Source organism: Zonotrichia leucophrys, chromosome 2, assembly GCF_028769735.1.
Source record: "Zonotrichia leucophrys gambelii isolate GWCS_2022_RI chromosome 2, RI_Zleu_2.0, whole genome shotgun sequence".
Classification (NCBI taxonomy): Eukaryota; Metazoa; Chordata; class Aves; order Passeriformes; family Passerellidae; genus Zonotrichia; species Zonotrichia leucophrys.
In genome coordinates this window covers 87,590,515-87,607,519 of record NC_088171.1, presented here as the reverse complement: position 1 = coordinate 87,607,519, position 17,005 = coordinate 87,590,515, and the positions used below count along the sequence as shown (strand labels likewise).

The 17,005-nt window shown below is 39.6% G+C and overlaps 1 protein-coding gene across 3 annotated transcripts in view; it reads left to right on the top strand.

Annotated features, from left to right (window-relative positions):
• The window catches only part of EPB41L4B (erythrocyte membrane protein band 4.1 like 4B), a 169,800-nt gene that overhangs the window by 117,784 nt on the left and 35,011 nt on the right, over nucleotides 1–17,005 (top strand). For all 3 annotated transcript variants that reach the window (XM_064705605.1, XM_064705604.1, XM_064705603.1), the window contains one exon: nucleotides 4,908–4,975. In XM_064705605.1, coding sequence (XP_064561675.1) covers nucleotides 4,908–4,975 — 68 coding nt within the window. The remainder of the gene's footprint in view (nucleotides 1–4,907; nucleotides 4,976–17,005) is intronic.

The window sequence follows — 17,005 nt, the reverse complement described above, 5'->3', positions numbered from 1 at the left end:
GCCTCACAATAGCCCATGGTGCCAGGCCTTGTTCAGGGGGGGAAAAAACAGAGTAGTCTGTTCCCAAGAGACATAAACATCGTGCTTTTCTGCCTGAGAAGTTACATTTGACATATTAAATCACCAAGGTAGGTTTACCTTGGCAGAACATTCTTCCTGATGACATGTTCCTTAGCCTGTATTATCTAATGAGATCAGCCAACATTTGGCATGGCTGACAAAAGATTGAATTGTTGATAAAGAGCTGAAAAATCAAATATGATTCAGGCCTCCTTATCATCATTACAGATTCAGAAAGAGCCAAGATAGAGAAGTATTTCCAGGCCACTGTGGTGAGAGTCATTCCTTCCTTGCCTTTGAAGATCTCCAAATATGTGAAAGCTGTGTTGCTCTCCCTTCTTTCTGCAACTGAGAACTTTGTGAAATTGCCAAAAAAGGGCCATCATATGTTTCCTATGAGCCTTCTAGACCCTTGTCTTTCTAGATGAGAACCTGGCACTCCCCCTGGGCTGCAGTGATCTGATTCTTCATGCAGTTTTTTTGCTTATCCAAGGTGCTCCTATTTTGGATCAGTAGAGGTGAGAGCCACAGCAATTCCCCTTGTGAAGGAGGAGAGACACAATGACACGAGCTCCCCATGGTGCTTGCTTCAGGCATGAAGAACACAGACTGCCTTGCACAGTGCCCCACTGGCAAAAATCACAGAAGGCTGCACCCAAAGTTCTGTCTTTACTGTATTTTCCTTCTTGGTACATGCTTGGTGCAACCAATTCCCATTTTAAGGTTCTGTCTTCCATTGCCCTGGGGCTAACTCTTTCTTCAGAGGAAAATTGAAGGAGCTGCTGTTCACTAGGCAAATCCAGCCACCAGGGCTTATGAATTCATGCATGGGATTACTCTCATGGGCCAGAAAGTGTTCCCACCTCCTCTAGAAAGCTCAGCAGAGTCTGGTGTAGCATCCCTGGAGCATCCACCCCCTCTCTAAGGCTCCAAAGGGCCTGGCTGCCAAGGCAGCAGCAGGGATTAGCACTGCTCAGGAGCTGACTGAAAAGCAGTCTGAGAACTCCCAGCTGCCCATAGGTAGATGGCTCAGAGAGCTGTGGACAAAATTTAGGTACTTTTCTCCTCTTTTCATCCTTTGGTGAAATTATTTCTTAGCAATCATCTGTGAAGAGAGCCTATACAATGGCATTGCTGCCCAGTCATGTTTCTTGTCTCTTCATAGTATAAAGCAATGCTCAACATGATAAAGTAGTTCTTTGTTTATAATATCATCCAGAAAGTTAATGGCATATGAAAACAGAAAATTAATGATTTTTCTTTTCCTCTGGGCCTGATGCAGATAAAAAACCACAGAATGGCATTGTGTGGATGGATTATATGGATAAACTTTTAATTTTATTTGCAGTCTGGTAGCCAGAAAAGTAGCTTGTTTCTCTTTGGGTAATTATTAAATTAATCTGCTTCTGTATAAACTGGGCTTCCAGGTCTGCTATGCCCTGAAATCTCTCCCTCAGACTAGCAGCCTCTGTGGGAGAGGAGAATCTGCCTTAGTTAAGACCTAAGCAGCTTCATGTTTTGCTTCTGCCTCTGTCTTTTTTACATAGCTCAGTGCTGGGCTTTCTGTGGGTGAGAGCCTCTGCCCAGCTCTGTGGGTATGATCCCTACCAGGCACCTCCTGCCACCCTTGGCTAGACCCCCTTTCTCCATTGCTGGAAGGCATCCTGCAATGGAAACCCAAATCCTGGCCCTAGCAGGTGCACTTGTTTTGAAATGAAGGCAAACCATCTGGGAATTACAGTGCCAGGGCTGTCTGCAAGCACAACCCTTGTTCTGCAGTCATGTCTTTTCAGTAAGGCTGAGGAAGTCCTTCTGTGATTAGTGATGTGATTTGCAGTGTTAAGAAGAAAAATAAAAGCAAGAGGCTGCCAGGTGATGACTTACTGACCTCATTTTGAGCAGATAAACACCCCAAAAGCCAACAAGCCCTCAAGTGAAGCAGGGGTAGTACACTTTCTGACAGCTGCAGCCCTTTGCAGAAGGGTTTGCAAGTACAACGTTTTCCTGTGTCTGTTCATCCACAGCTAGAAAGGCATAAGGTGAGAAGAATGAGCCCATCCTTGTTAATCTGTACCTGCCAATGCACACCCATGGCACCCTGAGGACAGGCCTTATCACCTGGGGCTGCTCAGGCCCCCATTTCTTTGCTCCCTCTCTCCTTACACTTTAGAGTGGGATTACTTGCTCACTGGTCTGCAGTGCTTAGTTGTGGGTTCAGGAGTATTTTCTGATCTGTAAAACCTGAGTAATAATGGAGAAAAATTAACACCAAGAGAAATTCCTCATTGATGGAGGATGCTGGTCATGCTGCTTAGGAATATATGACTTCTTGAGATGCAGGCTTAGCCTTCCAATGGAGAGAAGACAAAAGAGAGAAATAATGTAGCCAGAGAACTGAGAAGCCACCAAGGGTGTAACACAGTGAAGCCCTCTCAGCTGGCTAATGAGATCCATGGCTTATTGCATTTAAGGAGGTGGAATTTTAATAATTTCATTGCTAGTCACAACCCCTGCATTGCATTCTTGATCTCTGTAATCTCTTTTCCATTGTTGTGTTCAAGTGCATCTTAAAATGCAGATCAATTACTTTGGTGAAAATTGGAATGAACTAAAATTTATAGTTTTAAAAAGTAACCAATTTGACACATAATAAGCAGCTAGCTTGACAGGCTTAACAATAAAATGTTGCTAAGACATCAGTGGGGAAGAAGAGACCTTGTATTAGGTTTCTGACAGCTGGATTCACATTTACAGATTTCAGAAACCAAACAACTTTATAAAAAGCATTATAATTTCTGCAGAACAAAGAAATATTGCTTCCACTGCTCATCTATGCCAACAAAGAATGATTTTCAATGCTTTCTCCCAAGTCCTTAAAAACTTTTTTCTTTCCTTTCAAGAAATCAATAGAGTTTGAATAAACATTATGCAAGACAGAGCTACTAAAAGACTAGTAAAAATGTTTTCTAAAGCTGAGCTGAATTGCTTAAAGCTACAAATTTATTAAAATTGTAAAATTGCACTCTTGATCCCCAAATGGTTTATGAGGTGACATTAATTCACTGAAAACCTTGGCAGCAAAACATTTGGTGGCTGAGTTACAATGATGGTGGTGTTGTGATAATGTCCCACATTTATCTGATTCCTTAATTTCTGGAGTGTTTGTGCAGGACTGAGAAAACCTCTGCCTGAGGGAGATTAAACCCAAATATGTAAGGGCACTACATTAGAGTGGAACTTCTGCAGTAGCTGCTGCTAATCCTGTTCTCCTCCAAGTAACCTAGCTGTAAATCAGCTTCCTCTGTGAACTAGCCCCCTGGGAAAGGGATAAAGCTGCTGATCAGGGTCAGAGGGTCCCCTCTCTGCAGATGGGGGCTTTGGTATCAACATACAAGATTCAACAATTCTAGTAGGAAGGGATGAACTTCCTACTAAAGGACTTGTCTCAAAATGCCCTCTAACTCATCACTTCAGGTACTTGCCTGGGCTGGAGAAGACCCAGAACAGAGTTCACTTTCTGTCAGGTTCCCAGTGGTTCCAGTTTAATTGCCCATACAGTTAATTTTGTGTACACAATTAAGCTGGAGCAGTCCCTTTGCAGCATGGCTGATGATCTGGTAAATAATGATCTGGGAAGTGGCAGTGAGGGTTCTGTTCTCTCTAGCACAAGGGGAAAACAAACCCAACACTTGAGTGATTTCCCCAAGCATTGAGTATCCCTACTGATATTTTTAATTTAGTCCATCGTTAAGGTATAGAAGAAACTCAGATTTGATTTTGTTTTCTTTTCTTATGAGTACCCACAAATGAAATATTTCATTTTTTATTGAATGGAAGGTCTTATATAACATTACAATATTTTTATGTGTCTGTAAAATCCTTTGATTTGGATTTGATGGATTTGAAGAAATCTGTTTCATCCTATTTTAAGAGGATTAGACTGACACATTTAATTTAATTTGATCTGGACCCACGGCCTCAACTTACTGTGGTTCAGATACTGAACACTGAAAAACCACTCTGTTGTGGGACTATTTCAGTCCCCCTCTGTTCAGATAGCAGTGTGCAAATGTCACAGTCTGAGAAGTCCCTGACTGATAGGGGGGAGTATTTGGAAATACTCTTGTCTCTTTAGCCAGTATTTTCTGTAGTGGGGGGCGGTGTTGTCCTCACACTGGCCATTTACACATGGATTGGGAATACTGCATCTCAGATGAAGAGTATGTCAACACCTGCCCAGACTGGGCATTTCCTAGGTAATAAAGCAATTTCCATTGGAGTTATTTTGCAATACTAGTATTTTCAAATTGACAGAAAAATGGCATATGAGAGACAGGACTCTGTAATTTAGCAGAGAGCAGTAGTGAGTGAGATTTTCTGTGAATTGTGCATACAGTGTGAATATATGTAGGGAATCACATTTTTCAGTTATATTTTCAAAAACTGAATGAAAAGTTGGCATCATTATTTCAGAATAAATATTTTTTTTCTACTCCAGTTGAAAGGACAGCTCAATTACAGTATGTTTGTCTGTGTAGATTTTGTATGATTTCTGCTCAAGTGCTTTCTGGAAGAGCCATAAATGTCAGTGTTCCTTTCTTTCTCCTCCAGTACCAATCTCTCCCTTATACTATTGCCCTGCACATTGTACATTGTTGCTCTTCACAGTGAATCTCAGCTGTAGGAGATGAAAACTCAAAAAGATCATGTCTTTTAAATCTGGACAGAGTAGGCATTTTGGTTGCTGCAGTTTTCTGAGCTGCTTACAGGAATAATTTTTTAATAAATTGTTGTATTACCCTAAGTGCATGGATGTCGTACTAAACTTTGGCTCCTTCTTTTAACAGGCTGTGAAAGAAGAGACCTCATTTGTAAATCCCAGTAAGACCTCCAGTCTGCAGGACCCTAATGTAAGGTCTGTTGCTTCTTGTCTGTAGGGGAAGAAAAAAATTGATGTAATGAGGCATTTCCCAAACATTATTTCAACTTGTTGTTACAGTTCAATTTGCTCATCTCCAGGTTGCTGAGTAAAGTTCACCATGAAATGACCTGAGGAGAAGGTGGCTGTCAGAACAGTGCTTATTTTATACATATATATATCAGATATAGTTTAAGAATTGATAAAAGCTCAGCTTTAAAGATCAGACTAAGTGTATCTATTTGAATAAATGCAAAAGCTCTGGGTAAAAAATCAGGTCTAGAGACAATCTTAGAAAAACTTATATAAAAATAAGTCAATTTTCATAACTTTTCTATCAGAAACATGCTAGGTGTCCAAACTGGAACATCCCTGTGTCTGCATTTTCCCGATTTGTGCAAGGTCTTTTCTTCTCAGAAGAAGAGGCATTTGGTATACAGTCCTCAGAAAAATGGCTCATTTGCAGACAGTAGCAACTACTTCTGATTGTACTTTTCTTCTGTTGATAGAGGATAATAGTCTTTCTTTATTGGAGTGGCCATTTTGAAGAGGCATGTTAATTGTAAACATGATTTGAGTGGCACAGTATGCTGTCTTCCAGCAGGTGATCAGAGAGGAGGTTACAGCAGGAGAATTTGGAAATCACCTGCCTCTATGTGTCTGGTAGTTCCATCACTTTGAACATCTGCAGTGTTGATATCTGGGAGGAGAGTTTGAGGGAAAAATGTTGTGGATTTACAGCATGGCTGTTAAATCAGCTAATTACACCAGTGTATCTGGTTTTTATATGTTCATGTACATGTAATATACATATGTACTGGAGCACTAATCATCTCATTTTATTTTATAACTTTTGGGTGGTGATTCTTGCAACAGAAAACAGACATTTAATCACCTTATAGAAAAGTCTAGTTGAGGTGCATCATGAATTATATTTGAAAAATTAAGTCATTCTGAACTAAAAAATTAACACTTATAGTTGGGAAAATTTGTCAATGTTTATTTCAAATGTGTATTTTCCCTACAGTGTGATAAATCTGCATAGCCTTCAAAACCACTTCATTCAGAAATTCCTTTCTGACCAGGCTGGGCTAGCAGAGTTGCTGTGTTTGCTTAGTGAAAGCAGCTACCTAGAGAAGAATGGTGGGGATGGTTGGTGGTGCTGAGGCAGGAGGAGACACGAGAGGCGATGCTATTGCCTCCCATGGCAGCACCTGGCTTGCTTGCAGTGCAGCTGTGATTCCCAGTTTCCCAGTTTCTTATCTTGGGATACCCTGCAGAGCTGAAATGTCTCACCTGAGAGGCCATGATTTTCTCATTTTTTTGTCCAAGAGGCTGTAAACTGTGTTTGATATTTAGAAGCACCCATTTTTCTTCTGTGCTGTTGCTCTTCTTAGACCTGCACTAAACTTTCTTGAGAAATTATTTTCTTTCTTAAGAAAACTCATCACATACATAGCACAGTGACCTATTTCTTTGTTTAATTGAAATGGGTTTCCCATGTTGTCTCTGCCACAGACTTTGTTTGTTTGCTGTCACTTCCAGAAGCAGTTCAGGAGGACCTAATTTGTATTTCCCTGTGTGACTGGGAATATGGCTACAGACTTGTTTTCCTTAATCACTTCTGCTGAACTTCTGCATAACATCTGTAGAAAAGCCTTTTTACTCCACATTTTGGAACAGGTTCTCTTCTGCTGCATCCTGTTGAACTGTAAATGAGTGGTGTGCTTTGTAAAGTGCTTTTTAGTAAAGTGCTATTCAGCATGAGTTAAGGTTGGTAACCTGGCTGCAAAGCAAATTTCACTGTTTTCTTTCCCACACATCCAAGCTTATAAAATTGTAAAAGTCACATTGGAGTTCTTGGTATGCAGCGTTCTGGTGTATATTTGTCCAATATCTATTTTTATCTGTGATATGTGAAGCATCATTTCCTCTACAGTGAGTTGTACCAAATGAAATGGAATTCTTTTATTGCTGTGTCCTGAAGGTGCACATATACAAGTAATCAATGCTCAGGGAAAGACCAGTTTTAAGGCATAGACCAATTTTAACAGCCTACATATATATAAATCCAGTGTCTAACCATTTTCTTTCTCCTTCAAGCAACTACTCTTTCTGCAGGGCTGTATGCACCTCTGTAGCCAGCCAGCATGTGATCTATTTGCCAATAACATTCTCTATAACCTCTGTCTTGTGGAATTTGATGGACGTAAATGAGCCTTTGCTCTGCTAGGAATTGTGTCTGAGTAGAGCCAAGGGTTAGTTCATACTGGGAGACAAATTGTCTGGGAGCTTTTCTCTTCTCTTTAGCAGAGACAAGCAGAACAACCCTTGGTAAAAAAACCTTCCACATGGAATATATATTTTTTTCCCTGCAAGTGCTCATGCAGACATTTCTGTAAACAGCACCTCTGTGAATCTTTGAAGACTCTGCTGAAATATCTTGCTGGTTGAAACTAGTAGCTGTCACAGCTTTTTAGCACTCCACTCTTTTCATGTAAGAGATTTATAGCAGGGACAATGACTTTGTCTATTTTCACACTGATAACTGTCGCAGACATCTTTTATGAAAAATCCTTTCCTTAGGATTTTTCCTCTGAGAAGCCGAGAGGCCTCAGGAACAAAATGTAAACAACAGTTATCTGTTGCTGTGGAATGCAACAAGTACATCTGTGATTGGCCCATCTTGGATGTTTCTAATTAATGGCCATCACAGCCCAGCTGGCTGGGACAGAGAGCCAAGCCACAAGCCTTTGTTGTCGTTCTTTGCTATTCTATTCTTAGCTAGCCTTCTGATGAGACCTTTTCTGCTATTCTTTTAGTATAGTTTTAATGTAATATATATTGTAAAAAAATAAATCAAGCCTTCTGAAACATGGAGTCACATCCTTGTCTCTTCCCTCACCCAAGAACCCCTGTGGACACCGTCACAGATAACTGTACAAAACATTACAAAATTCTTTGTTTTTTCCAAACCCAAGACACAGGGAAATTCATTCAGGCCTGCTAGTAAGCAAACATATGCAGTTTTGAGCAGCAACTGAAGCATGAATTGTTCTTATTAATAGGGAACTAGAAGGTGACAGAGGAGGGCAGTAGTGCTTGTTTGATTAAAAAACTGTGCTCTGTTTGCTACCATTTTGTCTGCTCCTCCATTGCCATTCTGAATATTACACTTTTAATGAATTAACTGCTTGGATATGGCCTGTAATCTCCCATAGCAATTATTTTAGCATCTGCCATGACAGACTCAATTTGGCTAACAATTGCTATAGCTCTTTGTAGAATTAGTTCTGGTTCAACTAGTAATTACTCATATGTCTGTGTGGTATAGCCACTTTTCCTGCAAGTCAGTCTCCAGTAATTTTCTTGGGCATGGCCTCAGGATAATGTTGTACTATGCAAAGTTGTCATGTATCAGGCAGTTTATCTACCTGTTTTCTGTGTCTTCCGGCAAACTCCAAACACTTCTTTTTGTAAGTAATTTTAAACATGAGGAAGGGGGAATCAGAGCTGAAACTGAAATGACACTAAGTTTGCAGCTTTCAGGAGGGGAAGCCTTGTTAAATTTGCTCTGTCATTTGGTGCACAGGCTGCAATTGCAAGGTTGTCTCCTGATCTTGCAGTTAATAGGTAACCTGTACACACCAGATTAGGATGCAGGAGGATATGGGATCACAGCAGACTGCAGTCCTGTCTCACTCCCTGCTTCTGGAGAGCAGTCCTGCAGTCCTGCACATTTCTGTAGGTTTTTCTCCTCTGGATAGGATTTTTTTTCCTCCCAGACTGTTTCAAGTGCTGGTTCCAACATTAAATGATGAAAGAGCTGGTGACTCAGTAACTGAATACATGCTGCAGCGTTCTAGCTTACATCCTCTTTAATCCTCAATTACACTCTGAATTGGGACATAGTTGTACATTCCCCTTGGTGACCCTACTGCTTTGCAGATAACCTGTAACAGAGCTGCAGATCTGGACAGTGGCTACAGGGAAATTGCGTGGTTGCCTCAGCTGGATCCATCTGGGCTGCATGTGACAGAGTTCTCAGCTGAACAAAGTCAAATGAGAGCCGCTAACAGAAGGGGAATTTCTCTAGCAGGTTAAATAGGAGAACCATGAGTTACCTTGATAAGACACAGGAGTCCTCTGAAGAAGAGTCAAATCTCTCTTTATTACAACTCTGTTGTAACAGATCTGAAAGCACATTTTCTTCAATACCAAAGTAATATGTACTCTGTAACTAGATACTAGTCACTATGTAGCTAGGCTGTACGCGTTTTGGACAAGGCAGAAGAGAACATTGGTTTTTGGAAGAAGAAATACCTGGGAAAAAAGTGTTATTTATGTATTTGCTTTCTTTTTTTACTTTTTTGGGTTTTTTTTGTTTTTCTTTTTTTTTTTTCTTTTTATACTGCCTGTGTTGAATCAATAAGAGATACAGTTAGTTTGCAGTTACCACTTCACATGGTGAAGCATGCTTTGTTAAGGCATGTAGTAAAAATGTGTTTGTGTCAACACTGGGTTAGTTTGGAATTTGTTAGGGCAGTCATTTTGCTAGGATTTTTAATAGTGCTTCTTTTGGGATGTAAACCCCAAGTGTACAAGGGAATAAGTGGTCACATCCGTCCTTTTCAAGGCCAACAAGAGGAATTCATCATACAATAGAGATAGAAAAGCCTTTCTAACAGAGCACTTTCATCTTTAGTATTGTAAAAGGACCTGTCATGGTAGCAAATGCTCCAGAAGAGATTATGAGGAAGCAGCAGAGGTATTTTCCCATCTGTTAGAGAATTCCTGACACTCAGGTATCTGTCTCTGTGTCCAGATGGAAGTGTTGAGGGAGAAGTGTTTTGGGAGAATTTGCTGATTAGGTATCTAATTTAATTCATGTTTGAGATTGCTGATTGTTCTTATAGTTTTCTTAAGGCTCTCATCCCCTGCCTCTACCAACTAGTCTTTTTGTATTTGATTCTTTTAGCCTTGAGAGATCAAGGTTCCAGCTGTTTACCAGAAACAATGAAGGAAGTATAGTGAAGGAAATATAGTCAGGGAAATAAAGTGTTGTGCAAAATAGAAAAACAAAAAAATGTAGTCAGCAGCTTTCCTATCGCCTCTGGTCACACTTTCCTCTTGATCAGGGGCATGTCCCACCTTCTGATTTGGGATGTGGAGGTTTCTGTTGTGCAGTGTATCAAGGGAATGGGAATTGCAAAGTCACCTTTTCACTTTTTTATAAATCTCACCCATTTCTCTGTAAGGGGATGGATGCTAGGAAGATAAACTCATGAACTTTCTTTACAGAAATTTATTGTTCATTGCCAGCCTGCTTAATTTATTAAATATAAGGAATATATGGCTAAGCACAGATCCCCATGAAAAGAATTTATTTTCTTAGTCAAATCTTTGCCAGACAGAAACACCAGCTATACAATTTCCCCAGTGCCTATACATTAATTTCTTCTGAAAACTCTTTGAAGCATGCTTTCTTTCTGGCTATGACCACCTGGAAAATCGTATATCATGGATACCTGAGTGCATGTGCATGTAGGTTCACACATACACATTTGGACTGTATTTAAGATAAAGGTCTGCACTTTTTCCTATTTTGTTTTCTTCTTCAAACATGTCTGAATGCAAGCCCAAGTATAATTCTGCTTTACTGGCCTAAGGAATTCCAGAGTTAAGAATTACACCAAAACAGTTCAGATGTTAAGAATTGCTACTGCTTAGGACAAAGCAAAATACTGTCTGTCTTTGGGCATGGCCTGTTTGCCAAAGTAAATTTTCATCTTGGGATAAGTCCAACAGTAGAAATGTTGGTAAAAATGCCTGAAGTTAACAAGTTGGGTAAGCAACTGAAGTAAAATTTGTTAGACAGGACATTACCTAGCAATTGGATTTGCTGATAATATACACTTTTCTTCATGTTCACATGCTGCTCAGGAAAGCTTAGATATGATATGTTTGGTACATGTAAACACTAATACCTTCTTCATCTCCTACATGTTAGTCTTCATTTTGTGAGGGCTCAAGGCAGGACTGTCACCAACTCTAGATCAAGTCAGTCATGGATTTGTCTATCTGAATTTTGAAAACCTCCAAATACAGGATGGAGATTAGACAGCCTCTTGCTCAAAATAGTGATCAAAAGTGTAAATATAAGTTCAGTTGTCAGTCAGAAACCCTCTTCAGCTGAAGCCCTCGAGCTGGCTGGTCAGTTATTACTGTTCTCGTTGTTGTTGCCATTTGCTGTCATGCACCACATGGTACATTTATGCACTGCAATATTTATTTCCCTTAAAATGTGCTTTTGGGTTACTGCCAGCTTTGGCAGGCTTTATATCCCACATGGTTCAGGATTTGTCTGTGGATTTCTTTCTGTTTAGACCAACTGCTGCATCACCCTTTGTTGATCCTTGTTATCCAAATTATCTCATCTTTCATAGGATTGCAAATAGCAATATTCTTCTTATGTGGGAGTAGGTATAAGCACCAGCTGGTGCTTTGTGCATTCATTTATTCTAATTTTCTTTGTAAATCTTCCCATCCAAAACCAAATTACGCCATTACATTGAGACTAATTACATTAGGAGCTGCTCAACACGTAACGTAAAATTAAATGTTATCTCGTAGAGCTCGATGATGCTGCACACCAGAAAAGAGGGGTGGAAAACATTAAATTAGATCAAGTTTTACGGGGTGCAGATGAATCAGGAGAAGTAATCTCAGGTGCTCTTCTGAATGCCTACTGCAGAGTAAGCCTGGCTCCTACAGATTGTCAGAATGTGATCAGCCTGCTGTGCCTTGTGCCTCTGGGGTGCGCTGGGCTTTGAGTCTGGCTGCCTTTCAATGGATGGGAAAATGTCCAACACCTTTTGTGACCAAAGTGATACTTCTAAAATATAACTTCCATGTATCATCAAGGAAGGAGTGTCTCTCAAAGTAATGTCTGCTCTCTTGTGCTTTTGCCTCTCCATTCTCACCTGCACAAACTGTATGAACATTTAAATTGTCATCTTTTGGTCTCTGAGCTAACATCCTGCTGACATACCTCAGTCTGAACCTGAACCATGTTTTTCAGAGAACCCTGGCTCTCTGCAGGTGTTCTCAAAATATGACTGTATAAGCAAGGTGCAAAGTGTAGTGATCTTTGTCTTATCTGTACACAATTCATTGTGAAACTAGCATCCCAATATCTGTTTTTATACATAAACTTCCAGTAAATGTCAGGGTAGCTTTTATGTGACCTGATATCTCACCTGCATGATTATGGGCAGCTTGTTTCCCCAAGTTGAAGACTTCACTTCCCTAGAAAAGCAGATATATCCAAAAGAACTTTCAGGAAGTTCAGAACTGAAGCTGATCAGGAATTATGTGCTCAGTCTTACCTGGCATGAACTTCAGTGAATTCAACAGGCTGCTTTTTCTTAAACTCAGAATGGAGTTAACCCTGTGAGGCAGAGTCTGAAATATTACATTTAAATATCTCCTCCTAAATATATTGTGAAATATTCTAGGTAAACTAAAATAATTGTCTCTGTTGGCTTCTTCCTAAGAATTTTGAATTGCTTTTAAAAAGCTCCTTTTTTTCATTCAGTCTTTACCTTAAAAAAATATAATAAGAATCATTCTCCAGCTGAAAAATTTCAACCAGCATTTCCAAAAATAAAGCAAATATCTGAATACACATCACCCTGGCCTCAGCCCAGTGACAGGTTAATGGATCTACTGCTCTAGCTTTTTGCAAGAACCTCACGGAGTAATTTCTGCATCAGTCATAACTTCAAGCTGAACTCTTGAATAGCCTTTACATGCCAGTCTGCATTAAAGATTGCAGATAGCACACCTAGGTATGTTCTTTGACTTCATTCTGACTCTTAAAGACCTCTTTGACCTGCTGCCTGAAGTCAAATGCTGATAAATTGTTTGTAATTGTATTCTTAACCTACAAACTACAGAGGAAGGAGCAGTACTCAGACCTTTCAGATGAGGTTAAGCTAATGAAATACCCCACTTGAGGTGCATTTCTTTGGCTCTGTCCTCTGCCCCCTAAACTGTGCTTAGGCTCCTTGGAAAGCACAGAATTCATTATGGCTGTCCTGGTTGCTGTGAGCAGGGGTAGGATTTGTACTCAGTTTGACCTTAGATACCAAGTGCTGACCTCTTGCATTACCCTGAGCTGTGAGAGAGGAGCAGCTCCTGTATGATCATTATCTCTCTGTTGGACCACAGGGGCACTGTACTTTTGTCTAGACTGCGCATAATTTTCATTGCAAGGGCAATGAAAGGAACAGACAATTTTTCCTTTACAAGAAGCAGAACTCAATTTGTGAGTAAGAAAAGCATATAATCTGTAGCAAGGATCTTTTTTATACATCTGCAATCTATAAGGAGGGGGGTATGGGAGGTAAAAAGAAGAAAAAAACTTTATTCAGAAAATTTGATACGGGTAGTAGCTTTAAAATGTCCAAGCAATGTTTTGAAGAGCTAACCTGTCTTCTGAGAAAAGGTACCTTATCAAAGGGAAAAAGAACATGTTGTTTCTTAACTTCAGATGACCTTTGGAAAAGAAATGTGTGAAATACTAAGAGCACAGGCTTAGGAAAGATTTGAGTGTTTGTCTGTGTTTGCTTAGCTTGTTAGGCAATGTTTTTGATATGCAAGAGAATGCATCTATCAAGCATTTTTCCTTTTCCTTCCTTTCTTTCTTGCTTATCCTTCCCAAGTTTTCACTATCATGTTCCCACTCAAAAGGAATTCTGCAGCCAAAATCAGCCTCTGGGGCTTTTTTTTTTTCCTTTTCCATGAGTCAGCAAATGAAAGCAGGTTAACTTTCATGCAGCTGGCTGTATCCTTGTAGTCATGGGGTTTTTATCCTCTCTCTCGGCATCAGTTTGGGAAGACACAGGGAGAGTTATTGTTCCAGATGACAAAATAGACACAAAGAGAAAGAGAAGTAAAGAGGATAAAGCCTGTTAAAGAGAAGTGCAGGCAGTGTGTTCCCCCAGCAGACTTTGGTAGTTTTAAAATCCTGAACTACATCCTCCAAGGCAAGAGAAGTTAATTAATGCCATCAGTTTATGACGTGGACAATAATTTTATCCCACATAGCCCAATTGCCACGTTTCAAACAAGCATGGAGGTCTGTCCAGAGCCTCCCAAGCAGGGGACAAGGAAGCCATGGCACAAAAATGGGTGGTGCAGGAGCAGTGCAGCCTCAGCCTTGCGTCAGAGCCAAGGTGAGGTGGGACACCCTGAGTCCCTCAGCATGAGCACATGCATTCCACCTCCAGGGAAGGTTCAAGGTAAACCAGTGTACATCTGTTGGCACTTGAAATGTTCCACAGGGTAATTTTTTTTTTTTTTTTTTTTTTTTGTGAGTAGTTTTGGTTTCAGTCACCTCCTTGGCTGCTAGTCTGAGAACAAAACAGATTCCTTGGGTTTGGGGGAGATCTCTCTCTGGATTGTGTTTGTGTTGCTGTGCAGGCTTGTGCAACAGGCTGAAGCTAGTTCAGGAGAGCGTGCTGGCTGTGGCTCAGGAGGGTGCTGGGGCTCTCAGTGCACAGGCAGTTTCTGATGACCTGCCACTGCATGCTGACATTCGTGGTTGTTATTGTCATTCTCACCAGGAAGCGACAGATTTTTATGTAAGGTGCCAGGTCATTAAGTAACTGTCTTGGTTCAGTACCTTCATTTGTATGCAGTAGTGGTTGGGTACTGTTACAGGAAAAAGGTTTATGAATTAATGACATTGAAAAAGAGCCTTCTGAAGGAACTGTAATACACTTTACATTTTATTTTTCATTTTAATTCAGAGTCCCACTGATCCATTAACACTTTCCTCCTATACTTTTCCTCAAGCTGTATCCTTTGTACAGGACTACTGTGATTTATATAGCTGTGTAATTTATATAGGACTACAAACTTGAAATGGTGATATCTGCACATAATCACTCTATTTAAATAATTGAAATAATTACAGGGCTTCTCTTCAAAAATAATATCTTTCCATATAAGAATTCTGGCTGTAGAAATCAAAGGACAGTAACAGAAGTTATTCTGCTACTTTTTCTGGAATATCAATGAGATTTTTTAAGAGTTTCTATGATATTAAAAGCCTGCCATTTTTAAAAGACAGATTGGGCACTGGGTTGATCAAGCTGAGCACTTCCTGCATCTAGTTGCTGTTGAGAGAGTAGAAACAGTTCTGAGCAGATCCAGACTGAGGAAAAGTGTTTGAAGATGGAACAGGAGCTGTCGTGGAATTTTTAGGCTGGTGTGGAAAGAGGTAACCTAGCAAGGTTTTAATGAGGACAGAATTCCAGCTCTGCCATTTGTAGGACTAGTCTAACATTTCATCTTGTGCTAATGGCCTCTTTGGGTAGAGGCATTGCCACAGCTCCTTCTCATTCGGGAGTAACTTCAATTTTCATCCTAGCTAACCTGCAGCGTCTCAAAATGTGCAATAAGTGGTGCTTGTCTCTTCCCCAGAGGCCTGAGAAATATCAGGGGAAAGGTGCTTGCTGCCACCAGCCTCTAACAAAACTTATGGCAAAATTTTATCATAATGGGAAAGAAGATTTTGCTTTTAAATGGTATTGATTTTGCAAGATAAGTGAGTGGAACACTTTATTGGTGTAGTACAAAACATAAGTTTATCTGAGCAATTACAATGGCTGAAAAAGGAGTAGGTGTGTCTAATGTTTGCTTGACTTTTTTTTTTTCCTACTTGAAAATCTGCAGCATTCAAAGGAAAATAATAAGTTCTTCATCTTTTTATTGGATTAGAGAGTAGGCACTGTTTGTATCTCAAACATTTTATTTACAGTTGAGTGAAATTTTTCATATTAAACATTTTTTCAGCATTAATTCAGACTTAGAATTTAAAAAAATTTCATATGTATAAGTGAGTTCTATAACTTGCTTTGAAATCATTGCAAACTGCTTTAGTTACAAAATTGCACTACATCCTTTCAAACAAAAATTTGATTGTGACAATTGAGATAACTGCTTCAAAAGCCCCACCTCTTCCCTTTTCTTAAATTACAAACCACGGTATTCCAAAGGAGATACACAGGCTTTGTAAAATGAAATGTAATAAAAGAGCTGAAATTATCACTTCAAATCTTCCTTTGTGTGAAAGTATATGACTGACTTACATCACAGGTTATAATGTTGTCCTGAGAAATTTGAAGCACTCATGAACTGGAAATAGATTTGTAACCAGCTTTCCTATTCTACACTTTGCTGTTTCTTGAACCCCTTCATAGCATTAGTTCATCACTTGCTATCATTTTGAGGAAATGTTATTCAACTCATGTAGTTTATACCACTCTGTTTCCACTCTCATTGAGTTGGTGAAAAGCTTTAAAAATTGTAAGGTATCCTCTTACAAAATTATTGGAAAGTTGTGAGGACCATTCATACAGAGCAAGAATGTCAGCCAATATATTCGAACTGAAAATAATTACAGTCATTTACACCCCTTCAGAATGTGATTTTCTGTTGTTTAATGTCTCTTAACATATTTATCCTGCTTATGTCAGACTTCAATTGGAAATCACTTTGGGTAAATAGAACAAGTAATTTTTTTCAGTAGCCAAAAGATACCTTTGTTTCAGGAAAAGAAGAGCTAGTATTATCTTCCAATCTGAAGTCTGACTTGATCAAAACGAACTTGGGAACTTCCATAATTTGGTTGTTGGAAAATCACATATGTTCAGGTCAGATATATTGAATTCAAGACTAAAACAGATTATTTGGGCTTCCCCCCCCCCCCCCCCCCCTTCCTTTGCTTATCTTTCCCTTATTTGCCAGCCTAATAGCCTAAAAAACTCAGCAAAAGGCCTTCAGATCTGGCTGGCTTGTTGTACATTAATACCATTGAGAAATCTGTGATAAAAATGACTGACATTGAAATTTGAACAGAGGAAAGGAAATATGTCTGATATTGATATCTCACTGCTATCTGTACCAACTTCTTGAAATTAATGGGAACAAATAATAGGTAAATAATTGACAAAAGTT